The 20463-nt window shown below is 53.5% G+C and overlaps 9 protein-coding genes across 9 annotated transcripts; 3 read left to right on the forward strand and 6 right to left on the reverse strand.

Moving 5' to 3' along the window:
* Window positions 1-275: 275 nt before the first annotated feature.
* On the reverse strand, window positions 276-1558 carry A1O7_05861 (uncharacterized protein; the record flags this gene model as incomplete). The annotated part of the gene is made up of 2 exons (XM_007759869.1): window positions 276-1430; window positions 1484-1558. 2 exons carry the CDS (start codon window positions 1556-1558, stop codon window positions 276-278), a joined length of 1230 nt encoding a protein of 409 aa, XP_007758059.1.
* A 648-nt stretch (window positions 1559-2206) lies between these two features.
* On the forward strand, window positions 2207-6141 carry A1O7_05862 (uncharacterized protein; the record flags this gene model as incomplete). The annotated part of the gene is made up of 2 exons (XM_007759870.1): window positions 2207-5698; window positions 5767-6141. 2 exons carry the CDS (start codon window positions 2207-2209, stop codon window positions 6139-6141), a joined length of 3867 nt encoding a protein of 1288 aa, XP_007758060.1.
* Window positions 6142-6453: 312 nt separating this feature from the next.
* A1O7_05863 (small nuclear ribonucleoprotein G) lies at window positions 6454-6874 on the reverse strand (the record flags this gene model as incomplete). Its single annotated transcript, XM_007759871.1, has 2 exons — window positions 6454-6594; window positions 6806-6874. The coding sequence occupies 2 exons, from the start codon at window positions 6872-6874 to the stop codon at window positions 6454-6456; spliced, it is 210 nt and encodes a 69-aa protein (XP_007758061.1).
* A 510-nt stretch (window positions 6875-7384) lies between these two features.
* On the reverse strand, window positions 7385-8227 carry A1O7_05864 (uncharacterized protein; the record flags this gene model as incomplete). Its single annotated transcript, XM_007759872.1, has 1 exon — window positions 7385-8227. The coding sequence occupies one exon, from the start codon at window positions 8225-8227 to the stop codon at window positions 7385-7387; it is 843 nt and encodes a 280-aa protein (XP_007758062.1).
* A 1451-nt stretch (window positions 8228-9678) lies between these two features.
* A1O7_05865 (uncharacterized protein) lies at window positions 9679-11119 on the forward strand (the record flags this gene model as incomplete). The annotated part of the gene is made up of 2 exons (XM_007759873.1): window positions 9679-9763; window positions 9867-11119. 2 exons carry the CDS (start codon window positions 9679-9681, stop codon window positions 11117-11119), a joined length of 1338 nt encoding a protein of 445 aa, XP_007758063.1.
* A 695-nt stretch (window positions 11120-11814) lies between these two features.
* Window positions 11815-13402, reverse strand: A1O7_05866 (protein phosphatase PP2A regulatory subunit B; the record flags this gene model as incomplete). The annotated part of the gene is made up of 4 exons (XM_007759874.1): window positions 11815-11838; window positions 11890-12467; window positions 12515-13163; window positions 13220-13402. The coding sequence occupies 4 exons, from the start codon at window positions 13400-13402 to the stop codon at window positions 11815-11817; spliced, it is 1434 nt and encodes a 477-aa protein (XP_007758064.1).
* A 756-nt stretch (window positions 13403-14158) lies between these two features.
* On the forward strand, window positions 14159-15796 carry A1O7_05867 (uncharacterized protein; the record flags this gene model as incomplete). Its single annotated transcript, XM_007759875.1, has 1 exon — window positions 14159-15796. One exon carries the CDS (start codon window positions 14159-14161, stop codon window positions 15794-15796), a length of 1638 nt encoding a protein of 545 aa, XP_007758065.1.
* A 576-nt stretch (window positions 15797-16372) lies between these two features.
* A1O7_05868 (uncharacterized protein) lies at window positions 16373-17521 on the reverse strand (the record flags this gene model as incomplete). The annotated part of the gene is made up of 4 exons (XM_007759876.1): window positions 16373-16438; window positions 16509-16623; window positions 16755-16853; window positions 16911-17521. The coding sequence occupies 4 exons, from the start codon at window positions 17519-17521 to the stop codon at window positions 16373-16375; spliced, it is 891 nt and encodes a 296-aa protein (XP_007758066.1).
* A 345-nt stretch (window positions 17522-17866) lies between these two features.
* Window positions 17867-19739, reverse strand: A1O7_05869 (uncharacterized protein; the record flags this gene model as incomplete). The annotated part of the gene is made up of 3 exons (XM_007759877.1): window positions 17867-18473; window positions 18520-19254; window positions 19303-19739. 3 exons carry the CDS (start codon window positions 19737-19739, stop codon window positions 17867-17869), a joined length of 1779 nt encoding a protein of 592 aa, XP_007758067.1.
* Window positions 19740-20463: the final 724 nt, after the last annotated feature.

A 20463-nucleotide genomic window follows, 5' to 3' on the forward strand; every position in this document is an offset into this window, starting at 1 on the left:
CCGTGAAGGACTCCGACCTAGCTGAACCACACCTCTGCATTCTGCTTGAAGCTGCCCACCAACTTTGCGGCGTACACCACGAAGTAGACGGCCAGGACTACCAAGAAGAAAATGACGAAGATGCCCTCGGAGCTGACACACCATGGAGGCAACTCCGGTAGCCAGTCCAGCCACGAGCTGTGTCGACGTCTCCGCTTCGCTATTCTCTTGCGTGCGCTGGCATTCAGCAAGCTCTTCTCTCTGGGGAATGTGAAGTCCCCAGTCCCCAAGTCGCCCTACAACTCCTTTTTCGTGCCTCTTACTTCTCCATTGGCGTTGGACTTGGTCTTCAGCTCCTTTCCGACGAACGCCTGCTTCTCCCTGCCATCGATCGCCTTCTTCTTGATCGTCAGGCAGTTGATGTCTAACACGTCGCAAATGCGATTGATGACCCTCACGGCCCACACAAAGTACTGGCCCATAGCGAACACAAAATATCCGTAGATGTACCATCTCTCATGCCGAGCTGAAATGGGTTCGAAGCCGAATAAGGGTAGCCATGCCATGATTCCCCCGACAGCGAGGGGAATCAATGCCACTGTGAAGTAAGGGAATGGCCGCCGGGTAAGATGGTGGAGGATGATCTTCGTGGTGAGACGTCCAAACACAAACGAGAGCGTAAGGCAAAATATAGCCAGGTGATTTTCCCGCAGGAGGATAGAGTATGGAGAGGCGCACCACGCACAGATCGAGGCTGTGTATATAATCATGGGTATCCACTCCAGAAAGACCGGCCAGAATGGGAGGTTTTGTTGTTTCCGCGCGCGGTAGACGTTGATGACGCATGAGGGCAGGTGGGCGAAGAGAAACGCTCCCAAGACGATAGGCAACCAAAAGTCCATGAAGACCATGTCACCGAGGTACTTGTCGAGGCCGACATAATCGGCCGCCCGATGTTGCCAAATCTCAGAGTCGAAGTAACCAGAGAGAATCATGAACGAACAAGCGATGATGAGTCCCTCAGTAGGGCCATTGAACGCCCCAAGGAAGAGCGTATGTGTGTGATATGTTTCCCAAGTGGAGAAGAACATTGGTAGACATGGCACAAGCGCCGTGAAGGCACCAATCTTGGTAGGCCCGAGGCCCATGGCGACCGTCTCAAGAAGGCTACCCAATGTACAATTGAGTGAATCGATACCATGGTCAAAGAGCTCACCGAGACCGCTGGAGGTCCCCGTCCGCCGGGCTTGTTTGCCGTCAATGTTATCCATCGTCGAATAAAGCCAAAGCCCAGCAGCAAAGCTATAGCACAGCCATGAGGGTGCCGGTCCGACTAGGTCTGGTACAAAGATATGTACCAAGAGGACGTTGAACAGGATGCAGCAGAAGCCGAGAAGCGTCACCATGTTCGGAGCGAGCCACATGGGCAGTAGCTTGACAGCCGCATTCCACTACAAAGGCGTAAGCTGCTTCCATGGCAAGGGATGTTTCATAGAAAACGTACGTAGTGTCGAAGTATATGGTTGGATATCCATGACTTGTCCACGCTTTGGTATTTGTACGTTTTCAGGTGGGCCATGGCCTCGTCCGACAGAGGATCGGCTATCGAGACAATGTGAGTATTTGGAGGCAGTTTACACGACAAAATGTTGTCCCGCCGAGGCCTACCTGAACCTGCCATGGCTGTGCTGTAGGTGTTGCCAAGTGTTGCGTTGGGCAGATGTAGCGCATGTGCTGAAAGAATGTGAGGGGGGACAGAAACTGAGTGGCCACCCGCAAAAGGTTCTATAAGTCTAAGTCATGCATGAGATGGTCTAGATATTGCGTATAGAACATAGAAAGAACTGAACTGAGCTCTCCATAATGAGCTGCAGACAGAAAGAGCCGGAGGGATAAAAATGGGAAATAGGGAGGCACGTGAAAGAGGGCGAAGCGCCTGCGCTTTGTGGATGTGCGCTGCCCTGTAGCTGCTTACGTAACAGTCGTTCGACGCGTTGACAAGGCAGGCGCAACTGCCATCGCGTTTTCGTCTCTGCCTCTTCCCATCGTCAGCCTCGCCTCAGATCTCGGAGAAGGTGCGTCTTGGACCTGTGAGTCGGATGCGCTTGTAACCCTACACGACCTTAGACTCGGACATCTAGAATATGAGATCAAGCACACTGCTCTGAGGTCCATGTGCGGATGACCATGATTCACGACAATCTAGCTCGCCTCTCATGAACCGGTGATGGAGTCACAGGAGGGCCAGCCGCCGGGTATACGAGAGCCCACATTTACTGTCGCGCATCAAAAGGTTGAGCTGGAGATAAGTTTCAACCAGGAGGTCATAGGAAGGACAGAGATCACCATCTACCCCGACTCTGCCGACCTCAAGGAGATCGCCCTGCATGGCCGACAATGTACGATCAACAAGGTCTTGGTGAACGGCATCCCATCTGCTTCCGTGCAACATGATGATCCTTGTGATCAGCTCAGATTACATGCTCCAGGGTCAGTCCACCAACACCACCTTCTTGCGGAGAAGATTGCGGGTTCGATCGGTGCTGAGCCGGAACCCGATATTATCATCACCCTCCCTAAGAAAGTACGCATTGTGCCTGTCGAGGTCGCAGAAGTACATACGCAGGCCGCAGGCACAATCAAGATCACAAATCCGCAATCTCAGGGCGCATCCGCCACCGAGGTCACCCAAGCACTAGCAGACACAACAGCAGCACAGTTTACACCTCTGACCGTCGTCATCGAATTCGAGTCATGTCACGCTAGGGAATCTCTACAATTTTCGACGGGCCGGCGCGGGAGTGGTCGATGGCCCCATGCATACACTCGAACCAAGATGGGTGCCGGCGGTGCTTCATCCCTGTTCCCGTGTGTCGACAAACTCAATAGTCGTTGTACCTGGGACATTTCCATCAAATGTCCCCGCTCCGTGGGCGACGCCATCAACCAGGCTATTTCGTCCGACCCTGCTGCACTCAGCCAGGATGTTGCAAATAATGACCCGGCGCGCCAAAGCTACGAGAGTATGGATATGGTCGTGATATGCTCGGGTGAGCTTACAGATGAGATCTTGGACAAACACGACCCATCCCTGAAGACCGTCGCATTTTCCTGCTCTCAGCAACTGGCCCCACAACAAATCGGGTTCGCAATTGGACCGTTCGAGCTGGTCAACTTGAGTGAGCTCCGAGATGCACAGCAAGTAGAGGACATTGGTCGCAATGCAGTCGAAGTCTTGGCATATTGTTTGCCAGGCCGAGCAGAGGAGACTAAGAATACTTGCTTACCCACGACTATGGCCATGGACTACGTTGTACAGAAGTACATCTCTTGTCCCGTCAAATCTTACGCCATGTGCTTCGTCGAGGACGCACCAGCTGAAACATTCGTCTTCGCAGGCGTAGCAGTCTGCAGCACTCGACTACTGTATCCGGAAGAAGTCATTGACCCAGCACAAGATGTCACTCGGACCTTGGTACACGCTATTGTATCCCAATGGATCGGCGTCAACATCATCGCGGCCAATCCCCAAGACAATTGGGTCATAATTGGAGGTGCTCATTTCATCACGAATCTCTTCATGAGAGAACTTTCGGGGAACAACGAGTACCGTGCTTACATTAAACGCCAGGCTGATACTGTCGTGGAGTTGGACTTCAATCGCCCCTCGATCTACGACATGGGCGCCATGTTTCATGTTGACCCGTCAGCATACGGTTTCATCGCCATGAAAGCTCCCGTAGTACTGTTCATTCTAGATCGCCGCATCGCAAAAAGAGAAGGCACTTCCAAAATGCCCGGTATCCTGGGAAAGATTCTCACGAGAGCTCGAACAGGGGACCTTGAAAACAACGCCCTCTCGACCGAACTGTTCCAGAAGACCACGGAACGCATGGGTCACGAGAAGATAGATGACTTTCTTGGACAGTGGGTCAAGGGGGCCGGCTGCCCTCGCTTTTTCGCCCGACAGAGATTCAACAAGAAGAAACTCGTGGTAGAGATGACCATTCAGCAAGAACAAGGCGATCGACAAACTTCACGGGATCTGAATCCCGAATCCTTCATGCGGGAAGTTCACGAGGACTTTCATGGCATTTGGGCTGCAGAGCCTCAGCAGGTGTTCACTGGCCCCATGACGATACGGATTCATGAGGCAGACGGCACTCCATACGAGCACATTGTGCAGATAAAGGACCCCAGTACCACCTTCGAAGTACCGTACAATACAAAATACAAACGTCTCAAAAGGAGCAAGAAGCAGAGAGCTCGAGCGAGTACTAGAGCTGCAGCTGAGCAAGTGGACGAGGAGAACGACGCCCTGGTCTATTGTCTAGGCGATGTACTACAGACTGAGGAGGAAATTGCAAAGTGGAGAATCCAAGAGTGGACTCAGGAGGAAGAAGACAAAATGAACATGGAGTCCTACGAATGGATCCGGCTGGACGCCGACTTCGAATGGATTTGCACAGTGAATCTCGCCATGCCGGGATACATGTACGTGTCCCAACTACAGCAAGATCGAGATGTTGTGGCGCATCTCGAGTCGATCCGGACCATTTCAAGATTTCCACCTCATGCGACCATGTCCTCCGTTATTGTCCGCACGTTGATGGATCGCCGGTATTTCCATGGTGTTCGAGCACTCGCAGCTAAAGCCCTGGTCAGACATGCGGCAGAAGAAGTCAGCAATATCGGATTCTACCATCTGAAGAAAGCCTTTGAAGAGCTGTTCTGTGTTACCGATCGCGGTTCGACCATGACTCGACCCAACGATTTCTCGGACCAACTGTTATACATGGTGCAGTGCGAGATCGTGGAAGCGATTGCCAAAGTCCGCGACCGCCGGGGACATACACCTAAAGAGGTCAGAGATTTCTTGCTCGATAAGTTAAAATTCAACGACAACTCGGTGAACGATTACTCTGATGCGCACTACGTTGCTCGATTGATGAAAGCATTGACCGAAGCGGCTATCGCGCGACCCCATTACACTGAGCGGGATGTGATCGGAGACTTCGACCTCGAAGATGAAGTGCACGAGCTGAAGCAGTTTGAACGCCAGTTTCTGGAGGAGATCGACCGTTACCGTAGAATGGATGAGTGGACATCATCCTACCAAAACCTGTACTCTCGCACTGCTTTGGAGTGTCAGGCCATGCTTGCGGCTTCAGGGATCGGAACATTCTCACCGCTGCACTTCCTACAGTATACCAGGCCAGGCAATTACGACATGTTGCGCCAAACGGCGTATGCAACTCTTCTGACACCCAAAATCTTCGATGATCCGGCAGTTTTGCGGTATGCGCTATACTGCATGGTGGCTGACCCGTCTCCATATATCCGTCAAAGCCTACAACGGGGCTTTGGCGTCGTGCTTGGTCGGCGAGCTATCGGCGACAAGAGCACGGCCACTCGGCCCGCCGCCGCTGAAGGTCTCGTCATCGAAGGCGCATCGATCGAGGAAGACGATGCATCGAAACGACAGGAGGAACTGGCCAGGCGACAGAACTTGGAAGCCGCGGTGAAAGCGTTGAAGAATGAACTCGGCGCGCATAAAGCCCTTCAAACAGCACTTTGGAATGCGGTCTGCTACAATCAGATCATACTGGAGGATTTGCAGATCTTACTAGACTTCTGCCGCTTGTTCTACGATCCTGTCAACGAGATGAAGGTCACACTGAGGCTGCCTCGCTACTGGAAGGTGCAGAGCTTAGGCAAGGTAAGTTCTGTCTTGCATTTTGTTTCCCCTTCATTCGGGCATCAGGCTAACGCACCCTTTCTCTGCAGGGCAAGCTCAAATTCTCGGAAACCCGCAAAGTCCGCGTGAAACCCGTGCCAAAATGGCACCCGCTGGCGCCTCCCGTGGCCATACCGCAACCACCAGCGCAAGCACGGCCTACCATTCCGAACCTGAAGCTGAAGTTGAACCTCAACAAGAACACCAGTGGAATGAATCCACAGCCGAGCATTTCACTAAATAATCCGAGTCCCACACCGCCTCCACCAAGTGCCCAACCGGCACCAGCGAGACCGTCGAGTTTTTCGACACAGCAGGGCCAACAGGTACAAACGCCGGTGGCAGAGCTTCAGAGAAGGATTACGTTGAAGATCCCGACTTTGAAGCTGAATAAGGGTCCGCCGCAGGGTGGTCCTTCATCTTGAGATCTGTTTTCGCCCACGACAACGGGCAATGTCTTTCCGGTTTATGGCTGAAAATGGCGCACGTCTCTCTTGGCCGGTCGGTTGGTCAATGGTAGGCCGGCAAGGTGGAAAGGTATCCTCGTAGGCTGAGCCGATGCACCACGCATGCGCACGATATCCTTAAGATAGCGCGCTTCCTCCATACGCAATCTTGTACCAGTAGCCACCAACCGTCCTCCATGCCGTATGGGACGCACACTTTGCTCGTGGCAAATGAGCCTTAGCTGCTCAGCCGCCGTCCTCATCGTTACGTCGTCCATTGTGCCCGCCAATCTATCGTCGATCATCCCCCATCCTCTCCAACGCCTCGAGCATAACCACGGAATTGCCGCGGATGACAACCATGCCCAGCCTCTCGCGGTCGCCGCCTGGCTTCTCCTCAACGGCCTCGTCGAGCACGATGTTCAAGAAGACCTAAAGTTGACGGATATAAATGTCAGCCTCGTCGCGTTGCGTTGCGTTTGTCTCGGGATTTTTCTGGACTCTTTTGTTTCGGCCACGCGGAAGGCATGGATGATCCCCTTTCTCTCGCTCTTTTACGCAGGAGAATATAGATAGAGTGTGTAGGTAAAGGGGGAACGAAGGGAGGGAAGATTCGAGCCTCTATCGGTCGCGTGATACGTACATCATAGCCGCGCAGGATGCCGATGACTTTTCTGTTGCCGTTCAGTTGCACGAAGAGGCGCTTTTCCATGTACTAAGGTGCGCCCGGAAGTTAGCCTAGTAGTCTAAGGTCGTGGACGGGGTGAGTTGCGCGGTTGGGATACACGGCATGACATATGGCATGGTATGGTATGGAATGGCATGGGGACTCTTTCTCTCTTACCTTTTTGAGTTCGGGTTGCGCTTGGGGCATGGTCGCGGTTGAGCGGAGGTTTCAAGCGGCGTTGTGTATTCGACGGCTCGGGCTTCTACTGGGAAGCTGAGGGGATGTGTGCGTTGTGCGGCCAAAGATTTGTGAGTGTGGTCGTTGCGTGTCGCTTTCGCTTTCGCAGCAGCCGCAGTTCGTGCTTTGTATTGGTGGTTGGAGAAATTCAGAAAGGTCGAGGTTCGGAGCGGAAGATTGTTGTGCCGGCGTGAGGGCAAAGACAGACACCATCACCACCGATGGGATAATGGACGTCGCTTTAATGTACAGTACTACTGCTTATCCTTGGGCACTTACGTGCTCCGTGTTCAAACAAACCCGCGCTCATCCCAATGCTCATGTACTTTTATTGTTCTTTCTGTTAAACACCATACTGGCCTCCCCTTTCTGACAGTGGTGCCGGAAGAGAGACAACCAAGACTTGGCCTTGATGGGCACGAAGTGGGTAACATCCGAGATGGCGGGAGTATCTTCCAGCTCGAGCTCAATGTCGCTGAAATCGTTGAGACATCGGTTGGGGCAGTGCACAATAGAGTGATTCAGCAGGCTGCTCCAAACTGTGAAAATCATCCCCTTGACAGTGTATTTTCCGGTCGTTCCCACTCTGGCAAACACGAGCGACACATCTGTGCCTCGGAATTGGGCCAATAAGTCCTTCTGCCGGACTACGCCCTGGTGTAAGTGAAGAGAAAACGGCATCTTTCCGAACGCACGAGGGAACCGGGGTGGAATCATCCCATCCTCGCCATCGTAATTGGGGCCGGTATATGCAGCAATGCTGAAGGCCGTCTCAATCTCCAACTTTGCAACTGCGTCATCCTGAAAGAGCTGGACGCTCCTTTCTAGTAGTAAGCGCTGATCGATTTGCAGGCCCCTTCTCAGGTGTTCTGCGTACCCGAAATCGACGTGTCTCGCCGATGATAAAGCCCGATAGTATAACAGGACTTCATCGATCATGTAGTCGACTCGCAGTGGTTGTCGTCCCTCCCAATCCACAATGCTGAGCAGCGCGTACACTTTATCCAGCACCACAGAGCATACACTGCCTCGGAATGTCTTGACCACGGCCAGCAGATCATTGCTAGGACGCGAGGCTGCTTCCCCCTCAAGACTGCGAGCGTAAGAATCATCGGCTAGTCTCCCACTGCCGCGGAAGAAGCTTCTCAGCTCCAATAGCATGCTGCAAAGATATGTCGCCACTTCGGCATGCTGAACACTCCAAAGCGTCCGTCCATGGGTCGCATACACCTTGGCAAATTGTCTCTCGGTGAATGTGTACTGACCATAGCAGAACAATAGATCGTGGGCGAGCAAGAGTTCCTGAGCGACCCACGTTCTCGTCCAGTACGGGGCACGACATGCGCGGGAAAGGTAGTTGTCACGCAAATGGTCTCTATCCACAACCTGCCGATCTCCGGCGCCCAACCACGCAATAACGCGATCAGCAGATGAGAAGGTGTGGCCCATTTGCTGGACTTGAGCGGCCTTCTCGTCCTGATCTAACGCGCGGTCAGTATATAGAATCTTCGTTCCTTGATCGAAGGCACAGAAAGAGACAACTCGATAAAAGCATCAACCGAGAGCTTGTGAAGCCTCGTTGACCACGTGCGCGTTTCCGTTATAGTGAAGGCAAGGAAGTAAAAGTTACCACCTACCGGTTTGACAGATACACAGTCCATCAATCCAAAGATAGCTAATCTCCATGTCTCGGGACAACACGGCTTGGTGAAGGAAGTCCCAGAGGTTTGAACGGATACGCAAGTCCACGCCATCGATGCAGATTGTCTTCTGATCTGTATCTTGTCCCCAGGCGTAGGAGACTGCTTGATAATGAGGCCTGCTTGGGTCTGAGAGACGAATGGTGATGAGGCTCAGATGCTGCAACGCCTCAACTGTGTGGTCGGATCCTGTGGGGAATTTCAGCAAACGGATAGAGTCAGAGTGCTCAAGGTGCCGATATAGGGTGTTCATAGTTCCGACGTCTTCAATGCCAAATATGCCGCGCTACTCAAAACGGGTGGGAGGCTTGTTTTGTGACGTTTAGCTGGTTAGGGTGAAAGTTCAGGATACTTTCAGCAGAAGAAGTGGACGTTAGGCTGCCAGGCAGACAGCCGGGCAAGAGCAAGGTTGTACATGAAGGACACACTGTAACGTGGCGCCCACGCTCAAGCCGCCAGAGTCAGCACGGCCACGCACCTGGAGAGAGGCAAGAGGCAGTGCCAGGCTGATAAGACTCTGACAAGGGCGTGAGCATGTTGTCAACACATACGCAAGCGAGGTGGGAAGCCACGAAGGGAGCAACGCGGTAGAGACCGCTGTCAAGCGCGATCATTGACTTCACTCACACATGCACAGCTCAGCCCATCCGGGAGCATAGACAGACAACTGCTTCACAGGCGAGGCTGAGCGAGGCTCAAAAGGTCCCGCGCTGTCTGACAAAACGTCTAGCATAGCTGCTGGTGGCTGCAGGATGAAAGCAGCGCCCTTGCGGGTAGATGACCTCGTCTGACAACCCAGATTTGTCCTCGCTCACCCTTTCCCCGCAATATCATTTCCTTCGCAAAGCGTTCAACCACTCTCACTCCAGAATTGTCCTCTCCCACAACCCTAATAGCCAGCACACCAATACAATGGCGTCGCTCTTCTCATCCCGGCGGAAACCCAAACGCATTACGCGGGACGAGCCTGAAGAAGAGGCGGACGACGGTGAAGAAGGTTCGTACATATCCAAACCCCAAGCCAGACCACCCTACTACTACACCTTTTCTGACACGACCCTGCGATAGTGTGAACAATTCCCACTGACGACGATATGTAGTCACGGGCCCCGTCGTCCGCCGACCGAACGCCAACGCCCCACGCACCAAGTCAAAACTACGAGTGTCCTTCAACCCGACCGAAGACGATGGCTCTGGTACGGGAAGAGAAACAGGGACAGGCGCTTCAACGCCGACCGAGACGGCCTTGCCACGAACGACAAAGCCCTCGAGGATAGACCTCGCACAGGACATCATCTCCCGGCGAGAGCGAGATGAAGAATCCCACGACCAATCTCGCACCCTCTACAACAAAGCCTACCTAGACGAACTCCGAAACTCGACTCCCTCAACTCCACGCGACATCTCCTCCCCACAAGCCACACCTTCTACAGATCTCATCGAACCGTCATCCCACCTCGAACTGGATCTCGAAGCTAAATTCGGCAAGCCCGCCTTGTCAACCACATCCGCGCACATCCCCTCCGCCGCGGAAATCAAGGAGAAGAAGGACCGCCGCGCCCGCCTCGCCAAGGAACAAGCCGCGAATGCCTATTCCAGCCGGGTCGGGGGAGGAAGCGCCGGCGAAGACTTCATATCGCTCGAGGACTACGACTCGGACGGCGAATTCCGCCCGCACCGCATGCAAGTCGGCCCTTCGATCTCTTCACAGGCCCGCGAGAAAGACACGCGGCTCGTGCATGAAGACGAAGACATCGCCGAAGGGTTCGATGAGTATGTCGAGGACTCAGGGCGCGTGACGCTCTCGAAACGCGGGCTGAAAGAGCAATCGCGCCAAGAGCGCGAAGCCATCCGCACCTTGATCGACCAAGCCGAGGGCTCCGCGTTAGAGGCCTCAGACAACACCGACGCGTCCGACTCGGACTACGAACGGCGCAAGGAATACGAGTTGGCGCAGACGCACCACGGCATGGACGGTCTACGCTGGCACTCGGCGCGGACGGCGCAGCTCTCGCGGCCTCAGCAACCGAGAGAAACGACGCCGATCCCCAAATTAAGCGTCGGCTTGACGCGATTGCGGGACATACTTTCGGCGCTGGAGTTTGAAAAGGCCCGGATCGTCAAGCGGAAAGCGGACATTGAGCGGGAAAGGGCCGACATCAAGGCCAGTCAGGACCATATCCAGCGGAGCTTGGAGGAGGCAGGCCAGGAACTGGAGAGGGTCAAGAGGGAGCATGCCGAGCAGATTAATGGCACCAACGGCGACGTGAACGGCCATGGGATGGATGCAGATACTGCTGGCACAGAGAGGGAGAAGGAGAGGGGGTTAGAGTCCTTTGGCGATAACGCTTGACGGCCCCAATGGTGGGTGTGAGGTCCAACTCTTGATCGTCTTGTAGAACGATGAGGTGAATGCCAGGTAGGACATGAACGGGCCAGTGAGAGACTTCTCAGCAGGACAGACCTACCTCAGTCGGCATGTTTCTTTGCTCGATCAAAATCATTCATCAGCCTGCTTTCGTCATTCAACTTTTCTTCATTTCGTTTTCTGCTGTTTCAGCTTTGACTACATGTCTGGCTCATTCTCCTCTGTTCTCATCTCGATGCATCCTCCGGCTATCGTCTAAGTCAGTGGTTCCAGCTTGGAGGAAACACCTAAGCCACTTATCACTCATGCCTTTGCAAATTCCCTCGTCAGCTTTGGGAAGAAAAGTGTTCCCGGAGCCCAAAATTGATTGACCTTGGTGGCTCAACAGCTCCGAAAGACGAAGGTGCAATCCAAGAAGCCCGCCTATCCTTCACCGTCCGTGATCCGGACCATGTCGTCCTTGAAACGCTCAGCCTTGCCGAGCCGTCGTCGCCGTGGCACTATTCGTCGCAGCAACGTCCCCACCGACCAATAGTGCGTGCGCCCGACATGTGCAACCGATACACCCACTTATCGGTAGTTTCCAGGAGGCGTCCTTTCTATCTCCAGCCTGTTGTGCGCCGCGAGCACCCGGACGAAAGCTGATACACAGTGACGCAAAGACTTCGCAGAGGACAAGCTCAGAGAGCAGAGAAGACAAAGAGCTAGAAGGCTGTTAGGCTCCTAGATGTCCACCAGAACCACATGAAACTTACATTGTTCGTAGCAGCGATGGCGATGCTGTCCTCGAACGGATGCCAACTCATGTGCAAGATCTTCTTGTTAAAGTCGATCTGGTCGGCATCGGTTTCCTTCCTCATTCTGCTTCCGGCACCAGTGGCGGCAGGGCTGCCTGCTCTTGAACCACCTTTCTTGGCACCATTGGGACTGGCCGAGTTGATGGGAGTCGGCACTCCAACTTTCTTTGCCTTGAAGGCCGATTTGTCTGCCTGAAGCACAACTTCAGTTTCCTGCTCGGGATCTGAGGGATAGATCATGAAATTGTTGTTGTAACTGCCAGTCATGACATTGCTTCCATCACCACTGAAGACCACCTCGAACTTGTCGAAAATGCTGTCATTTTCGTATGTGTCGCACAGACGAGGTCGCAGATGTTCATGAATAGGGATCGTCTTCACAGGCTGCCTCTCCATGTTGACATCCCAAATCTTCACGGTCAAGTAGTCTCGGGATAGAATATATCTGCCGTCGTGTGAGAATCGAACATCGGAAATGGAGGAGATGATCTCGGAAAAGAAGGATCGGGATGAAGGGTCTTCTTCTTGCTCGAACTCTGTAACCCGTTAGTATCGTCACCTTTCGGTGAGAGCAAGACTTTACGTTTGGCGTGCTGGTCGCACAGGGCGCTCTCCCGCATATCGGCCAATTTGATCGTGCCTTTCGAGCTCGCATACATGAACCAATTGCAGCTGTGAGGGTGGAACTCGGCCGCTGTGATGACTTCTGTTAGCTCTTCCATGTTCGCGGGTTTGATATCCACGATGTTGAAGCTCTGATCCTGGATATTGAGATTCCACAGGTTTATGCGCAAATCATCGCTGCTAATGAAGGTCTCGCCGTCGCTATTGACGGAGATGCTGTTGATGTGATAAGCGTGGGCATTGGCATAGGTGCGTCGAGGGACAGCAGCCACGACAGTATCGTGATGGGTCATTCTAGGAAGCTTCAGCTGCGAAGAATCCTTGAATTGAGGGCGCGAGGCTCCTCCGACGCCAGTACCAGCGCCAGCACCAGCCGGGGTCAGTTCGTTCGATAAATTGTTCTCAGCCACAACCTTGAGTGACTTCTCAAACACCTTCCATAGCTTGATGGTCTTATCGTTGGTGGAGAGGAGGTAATGTGAGGCATTTTGACGCTTGCACCACTTGATCTTGTTGATCTTTTCTTCTATCTCGAGGGATTTGAGGTAGTCAAATTCCGGCTCGTGAGACTGGAACTCGGTGTGGAATTTATACTCGCATGTCTTTTTCTGTGAGAGGGTCAGTAATCTGCTGCAAATAGGGTTGATAGTGGTCAGGCGCTGACTGTTTCGTTGCGCTCAAAGAGGACTACTCGGCCGCCTTTGTCTCCTGTAGCAAGATAGTTTCCGGTGTGGTCGAATTCAACGGTGGAGATGATATCGGCTTCTGTTATGTCTTCGACATCGCCTTTATCGCCAAAGCATTGGGTGAACTTCCAAGTGGGAGTTCCGTGTTCGGTTTCGACCATCTTTCATCACAGGGTGCGCTGCGGACGCAGACCAGATTGCCCGGCAGCACGCACACACCAAATGCACCCTTGTTCAACTTGATGATTTACCTCTGGCGGGGCATGGAGCAGTCGCGCGCCTACTCCGTAGTGGAGATTGTGTTTGCCGTCAATTCGGTTGCCAGATCGAGTGGGTGAAGTGGAAGTAACGAGAAAGTGACGAGGTTGGGCTGGGGTTGAAGATCGGAGGGTTTGGCTCAATTCTGTCAGCGATGTGGCTCAGGCAACAAAGCGCTGATGAAGTGCAGGTGGCGGGATGCTGTGAATGAGACGGAGGCTGTTCTCGTGACGAGGGCCGAGAGAGACACTGCAAAGAATGAAGGATATCGGATGTCAGCAGGGGGATGCAGTCAGTGGTCGTGTATGTCGTGACCGTGGGGAGGAAGGCAACTGGGCAGTTGATGAGGTACCTGGCAATGCTGCTTAACAAAGGGAGCAGGTTAGCCGCCTGCCTGGGCGCGTGGGCGGGTGCCCGCTAAGGCCCCTCGTAGCTTGTTGTCACCCACGTCACACCTGCTGCTTTCTGCTTTCACGCTTCCGGCTTCCTGCTTGGCGATAACCACCGTCGCTCCTTCTCAGCCTTGCAGACCTCGGACCAAGCTCACATGCTGTTCCTTTTGGCCTGTCGTTGGCCTGCTTCCTGTCACCTCTTTATCTCCTCTGTTCTTCCAGCGACTTTCTACCTTTTCCTTGTTCTCCGTCCATTGATCTGGAGCTATGGGCACAACGAATATCCGCTTGAATGACTTAGCCAAGTTTTCCAGGAAACATAGGAGCTTCCAGCGCGTGCGCTTGCCGACTGAGCAGGCAGGAAATGGACCGTTGGCCACGGCCGAAATCCCTCGCCGTCGAGCTGGAGCTAAGCCCACCGTCCATGTCCGCCCAAATAGCATAGTCAGGCTTTCCAGTAAAGATATAGGCTTTGGCCAGCGCATGCGCCGCCCGACTGAGAGATTCCTGGAGATACAGGGGGGAAATGGACCGTTGGCCACGGCCAAAAATCCGAGACAGGAGGATGTCGTCAAGAACCTGAATGGAGCCTCGGAACCGGATGCTGGGACGACAAGTAGACCGTCTCTTAACGTTCCGCAAAATCCATATTCCGAGAAATCGCCCATAGCACAGATGCTCAGTAAAGGTATGCTACTTGATGCGCTGGGCAAGCCTATAGTCTCGCCGATTCTCGCTCGGGATGCTTGCAAATGTGCGGACTGCATCGACCCTTCCGACCGACAACGCAATTTCTCCTACGCAAACATACCAACAGACATCAGCTTCTCCTCGGTATCTCACAACCCAAAGACCGGGGAGTCGCTCGTTAGCTGGCGCAACGACATCCCACCCCACTTCCCGGGCAAGGCATCATTATTCGATTGTGAGACCGTCGCGTCCCTGGAAAAGACGTTCCGCAACCCACTTTGGAGCTTGTATAACGTACCTCAGAGACTGTGGGACTCTGGTTCCTTCACTGGCGAGACCAACCGAATCGATTTCAACGAGTACCAGACCGATGACGACGTATTAGCTGAAACGTTGTACCTCCTATGGCGAGATGGCCTTGTCTTCGTCGACGGGGTGCCCGAATCGGAAGCGTCCGTCTCCCAGATTGTCACCCGCATTGGGCCGCTCATGAACACTTTCTATGGGACTACCTGGGACGTCAGGTCCGTACCGAACGCCAAAAATGTGGCCTATACCGCCAAGTATCTCGGATTCCACATGGACTTGCTCTATATGCGCGAACCCCCGGCCTTCCAATTCCTCCATTGTATACACAATGAAAGCGTGGGCGGCGAATCGAGATTTGCAGACACGTTCAAGGCCGTCGACCTCCTCCATGCTCGAGATCCTTCAAAAGTGGTTGCCCTCATGGATCAGGATATCCGCTACGAGTATGACAACGATGGTCATTTCTATTCAGACGCCAAACCTACGATCTTGAGGAATTTCGAACTACATGTACCCAACCGGCCAACTTACAACGCCCAAGACCCGCTGCTCATGTCCAACGTCGGCCGTGTCCATTGGTCGCCCCCTTTCGTCGGGGATCTGCAGCAAACGCAGCACGGCGAACTCGTACGCCTCGTTTCCGCAAGCAAGGCGTTTTCCGATATCCTCGAACGGCCAGAGATGGTCGTTCAGGAGAAAATGGACAGCGGGACTTGTGTCATCTTCGACAATCTACGGGTCGTACATGCCAGGAATGCCTTCGACCTGAACTCGGGTAGGAGGTGGTTGAAAGGGGCCTACCTTGCCAGACAGGACTTTGTGAGCAGGGCATCGGGCCTGCTTAGCCGGTTTCCGGCCGATACGTCTTTTCAAGCGTCGCAACCCGGTGACTGGCCTCTTCGCTAACGCCGCAGAAATGCTCGAATATGATGATCAGTTCTAAAAGAGAACTGCGCACTCCTTTTCCTTACTAGCAGGGTGGGACAACGGCACAAGGACGAACAAATCAGTCAACACGCACTCGCCGAGCCATTGTGGCCGTCAGCCGTACACGCTTCCAGCCAGCCATTTCCTATACTAGCAAAGGTGATCCGTGTTCCAGCTCCGGGCCTGACGAGACATCAGCCGTGGAGACATTTAGTAGGGCCGAAGGCAAATACAGCGCAAGCTATGTCTCCATGCATTCAAGTCGTTGCTACAAGCCATAGTCGAGTGAGATCACCAGATCAACATGCCATGGGCGAACGGATCAACGTCAGGTATTGTGCAGTCTCACGTTAATACAGTAATTCTTTGAAGACTAGCTGTCCACCGTCCTGCTTAACGTCGAAAAGGTTTCATGGTATCAGTCGCGACGTATTATACGCATGCGCGGAATTGTCATATCGCACCAAGCGAAAACAGTCTGTCAGAATCATATTCTTCATTCCATAAACACGTGGGCTCAATACTTCCAACAATCAATCAATACATTAGACTTTCTCACGCCGTTGCACTCGCCCTGTAGGGCTTGAAAAACTCCGGATCGGATTCTAGCTCTTCTCGAACCTGCGCCGTACATCATTGTTAGCACAGTCAATGGCGTGATAGGTGTAATAGCAGCGGAAAGAGAACATACGATATCCAGCCCGCCCACAAGTTCCCCGTCGGTGTATAATTGCGGGAAAGTGGGCCAGTCAGAAAAGGCCTTGAGGCCCTGGCGGACCTCGTCGTCGGCGAGGATGTTGAAGAATCTGCGCCATGGGGGTTAGTCAATCATCCGTCCATCTTCCAGCGGGACGGTTGAACAGGTGAATATGTGGATAGATGCAGAGCCTGTCTTGGTGTACTGCACTCCACGTTTCCATATTACTATGCCACGTACCCGTATTTCACCTGATTCTCACGCAAAATGCTGACAAGCTGGCGACTAAACCCGCATTGCGGCGCGGAGGGTGTCCCCTTCATAAAGAGCATGACTGGTCTAGAGCGTGCATCGTCAGTAAACGCCACCCCTCTGCCTTCCCCCTGAATCACTTACGCGGCCTTGACCAGCTTGCCCAGCCGCTCGGTCAACTCCTCCCGCTGATCCGTCCCGCCAGAGTACGCAGGTGCGGTCTGCGGATCGCTCTCCTTGGGCGCATACCCGCTGAGATCCTTGGTGGCTGTGCTTGTGTTTGTGTTCTCCGCGCCCCCGTTCGGCTCCTCCGAGGTGGACACGCTGCTCTGCTGTTTCTGGGGCTCGGCTGTGAGGGCGGGCGGGATTTTGGTCCCGCCGTTTACGCTCGCGGGCGTCGAGCCCGTGCCGGCGTACTTCTCCACCGCGGTGCGCACTTTCGTCGCGTCGGAGCCGGAGACGCTTTCCACCACTTTGCCATCCCGCACGATGACGGTGAAGGGCACGGCCGTCACGTCGTAGGTCTCGGAGATTTCGGGGATGTCTTCGGCGTTGATGGTCAGGAAGGAGAGGTCGGAGGCGCGGGATGAGGGATATGTGCTTGCGAGGGTGGAGAGGATGGTGGTCATCTGTGCGCACGGTGCGGCCCAGGGGGTGTGGAAGTAGAGGATGAAGACTGTGGAAGGGGAGGCAGAGGAGGTGAGGTTGTTGAATTGCTCTTCGGACGTGATTTCTTGAAGGCTGAGTGTCGCCATGGTGGCTGTACTCCAGGTTTCGGAGGAGTAGAAGTGTTGTCGAACGTGCAAGAGGAAGAACAGGAAGAACAGAAGCAGGTGCTGAAGCGCAGTGGTGGTATGGAGTAAAAGTTTAGTAATTGATAGAGGCACCGGAGAGGCATGATGGTGAAATTGCATTTCACCGATGACGCCATGCCCGTTATCGGCTACAGCCTTGCGTCGCCGCCTCGCCGATAAGGCTCTTGGCCTCTCCATTTAGGCGAGGTGATTACTCGTACGATACAGCATGGGAACGAAATCTTTCAATACATGTCATGATCGTCTTCCTTCTCCGTCCCCTCTTTGCGAGCCATACCTCTGGACTCATGTTGCACCGAGGCCAATGTCTCTCAGCCACGATACTGCAGTAATGCTGGCTGCAGACTGCCTGAAGAACCGATGTATGGCTTCAGCCTTGCCGTCGTTCAAATCATGAATGTGCCAGAACAGCGGCAGCTCTGTTCGATTAACTTGCCTGCACTTCTTCAGAATATACTTCGTTGCCGCATGGAAGTCATTGCCAGCTGTATAGTCGTCGAAATGACTCTTCATGGGCGACATGGCAATTCGGTCTTTGAATGCCGTCGCATTGGTGAGGACGAGCAGGATTATGCTCTTGGTAAAGTAGCTGGACAGACAGATACCTTTGAGGTAAGATAGTCTTTCTCGAAGTTCGTTGGTCTGATTGGCGTCATCGTGGTACCGGTCATAGCATGTCAGGTCGATGGGAAAGAGGCAGAACTGGACATCGGCAAACTGCGACATGATCTTCATGGCGTGCTGTTCCCGCAGTTCAATCACACGCAGTGTCGATGATGGCAATATCAATTCGGTTTCTCGCATTGTCTCGAAGTTCTCAGGCCCTCGAATGATGTCAATATTGTTAGGCTTGTAGTCAGGCCGACAAATCCTTTCGATCGCACTGAGGTAGCTGGGCCACTGTTAGCAATGACACGTTCCGGAAGTGCACGACTCACAAGGCAGTTTGTCCATCTTTCCGCATGGCTGAAAAGGCTTGTTGGACATGCCAGTTATTCCAGATGTGCTTCACAGAGGCTGCAATTTCTGTGGATACGCTCCATTCTGGCGCTCCAGATTTTGAAAACGCCAGGATGATGTCGGCATGGTCCCTGCTAGCTTGTCTCACGAATCCCCTTCCAAGATCCGTGACATAATCAAGAACAGCAACAAGAGCCTTGATAGCCAGGGATGTGATGGACCTTCTGTAGTCTTCAATTTCGGCATCCGAGAATGGTTGGCCATATCGTTGCCTCATCTGCTTGACGATGCTAGATCTGCCATGCTTGTCACCAACCGCAAGGATTTTGACTTCTTTGCTCAGTTTACGGGCATCTGCCTTTAGCACCAGATCGATTTTGGCTGAGTCCCTCGCTGTGGTCTTAAGCTGAAGAACGGGCGTGTCGGAAAGTGCCCGGCGTTGTCCTCTCTTCACGGCACGCTCTTCCGTAGGAGAATTAGCACGCCTCAGCATCGACCTGAAAGTGTTCTGATAGATCTTGTGTCTCAACAGTAGGCCATCGAAGTCGAACGTCCTTGAAAATTTCGTATCTGTCGAGAGGTTGGTCCTAAAGGTCGCAAAGGAAGCGGAATCCCGGAAGCCAATAAGCGAAGTAGCGTCGTCTTTCGCCCGATCGAAGACTTTTCTGCTCGCCTTCCTATGCAGCAGCTGTCCTTGATCCTGTGGTGTTAGGCTGCTTCAATTAGCAACAGCTTCTTCGGGAGCTGGGACTGACACATACCACCGAGTGGCCGTCAGGCACAGGTTGAGAGTGTTGATGTGAAGGGCGAGCCGGGCGAGGCAATCTTTGGTCGCTTGGTCCTCCAACAAGTAAATGACTTTGCTTCCAGGTCCGAGCAGCGCGTCGTCGCCCCACTGAAACTTTGAGATCTGGTTATGGATGTATTCGACAAGTAGTTTGCAATGCGCAACCGCATCTGAAAGGTCTAACAAGAGCTGGTAGTGTTGCGAATCGCCCTGTAAATTTTGCGCCCAACCTTGGACCTGAAGCAGTGCTCTCTGGATGATTCGTAGCTGACCCGTTAAAAGCGTGATATTGAGTTCTGCGTCTCGATACTTCTGGCGGAGTTGATTCAGGGCCACAACTGACTTCCCAATGATGGAGACAATGCTTGTGACGCCGGCTACCACCCCCAGCGCGCCAGAAAGAGGATCCATGAATAGTGCTGTGGAACACCCACCACGGAATCCTCAGCAAAGGTCTTGCAGGAAGTGGTCGAAATGGAGGCCCATGTTCTTGAGAAGAGCTACTTCTGCTCTGAAATATGGTCTGGTGACAGTCGGGTTCTCGAGCTTGTGCCTCGTGTCACCCTAGCAGGGCACTGAGTCGCTCTGGGGGAGCTGGAGAGCAGAAGGTCGGCTCAACGAGTGCAAGCACTAGCGGTGCCATGATGATACACCCCCGGGACGTGAGATTGGATGAATGCCCCTTAAGCGCACCTTATCTTGCGCCTAACCCCAGGCAAGCCATGCGGGAAAGCGTGCTGGGCCCCAGATAAAAATCCGGCATTCTGGTTCAAGGCTGGCCGCTAATGCGCGGACTCGGGCCATAGAACTAAAGTGGAAGAGCAAACACTCTGGCGTGAGAGAATGTCCCAGTGCAAGGATCAAACCTTCGTCCTGTACTCCGTACCACGTTCGGCTGGCCTTTTACCAATCCATGTTCTTGATTTCGCTTGCTCCCCCGTGTCCGCCGAGGCTTGCAAAACTGCTCAATCAAGCGAAGAGCCCTCGCGCCCAGTGAGCTGTTGCGTGGTAGTCCCCACGACGCCAGGTGCACAGACGAATGTGGGCGTTCAGGGGCGTGTTTGAACAGAGAATCTGCCTCATGTGATGAGTCTTCGTGCCTATTCTGATTGTCACAAGTCAGCAGCAATGCAGG

The sequence above is a fragment of the Cladophialophora yegresii genome (assembly GCF_000585515.1).
Source record: "Cladophialophora yegresii CBS 114405 chromosome Unknown aczIN-supercont1.4, whole genome shotgun sequence".
NCBI classification, from domain to species: Eukaryota; Fungi; Ascomycota; class Eurotiomycetes; order Chaetothyriales; family Herpotrichiellaceae; genus Cladophialophora; species Cladophialophora yegresii.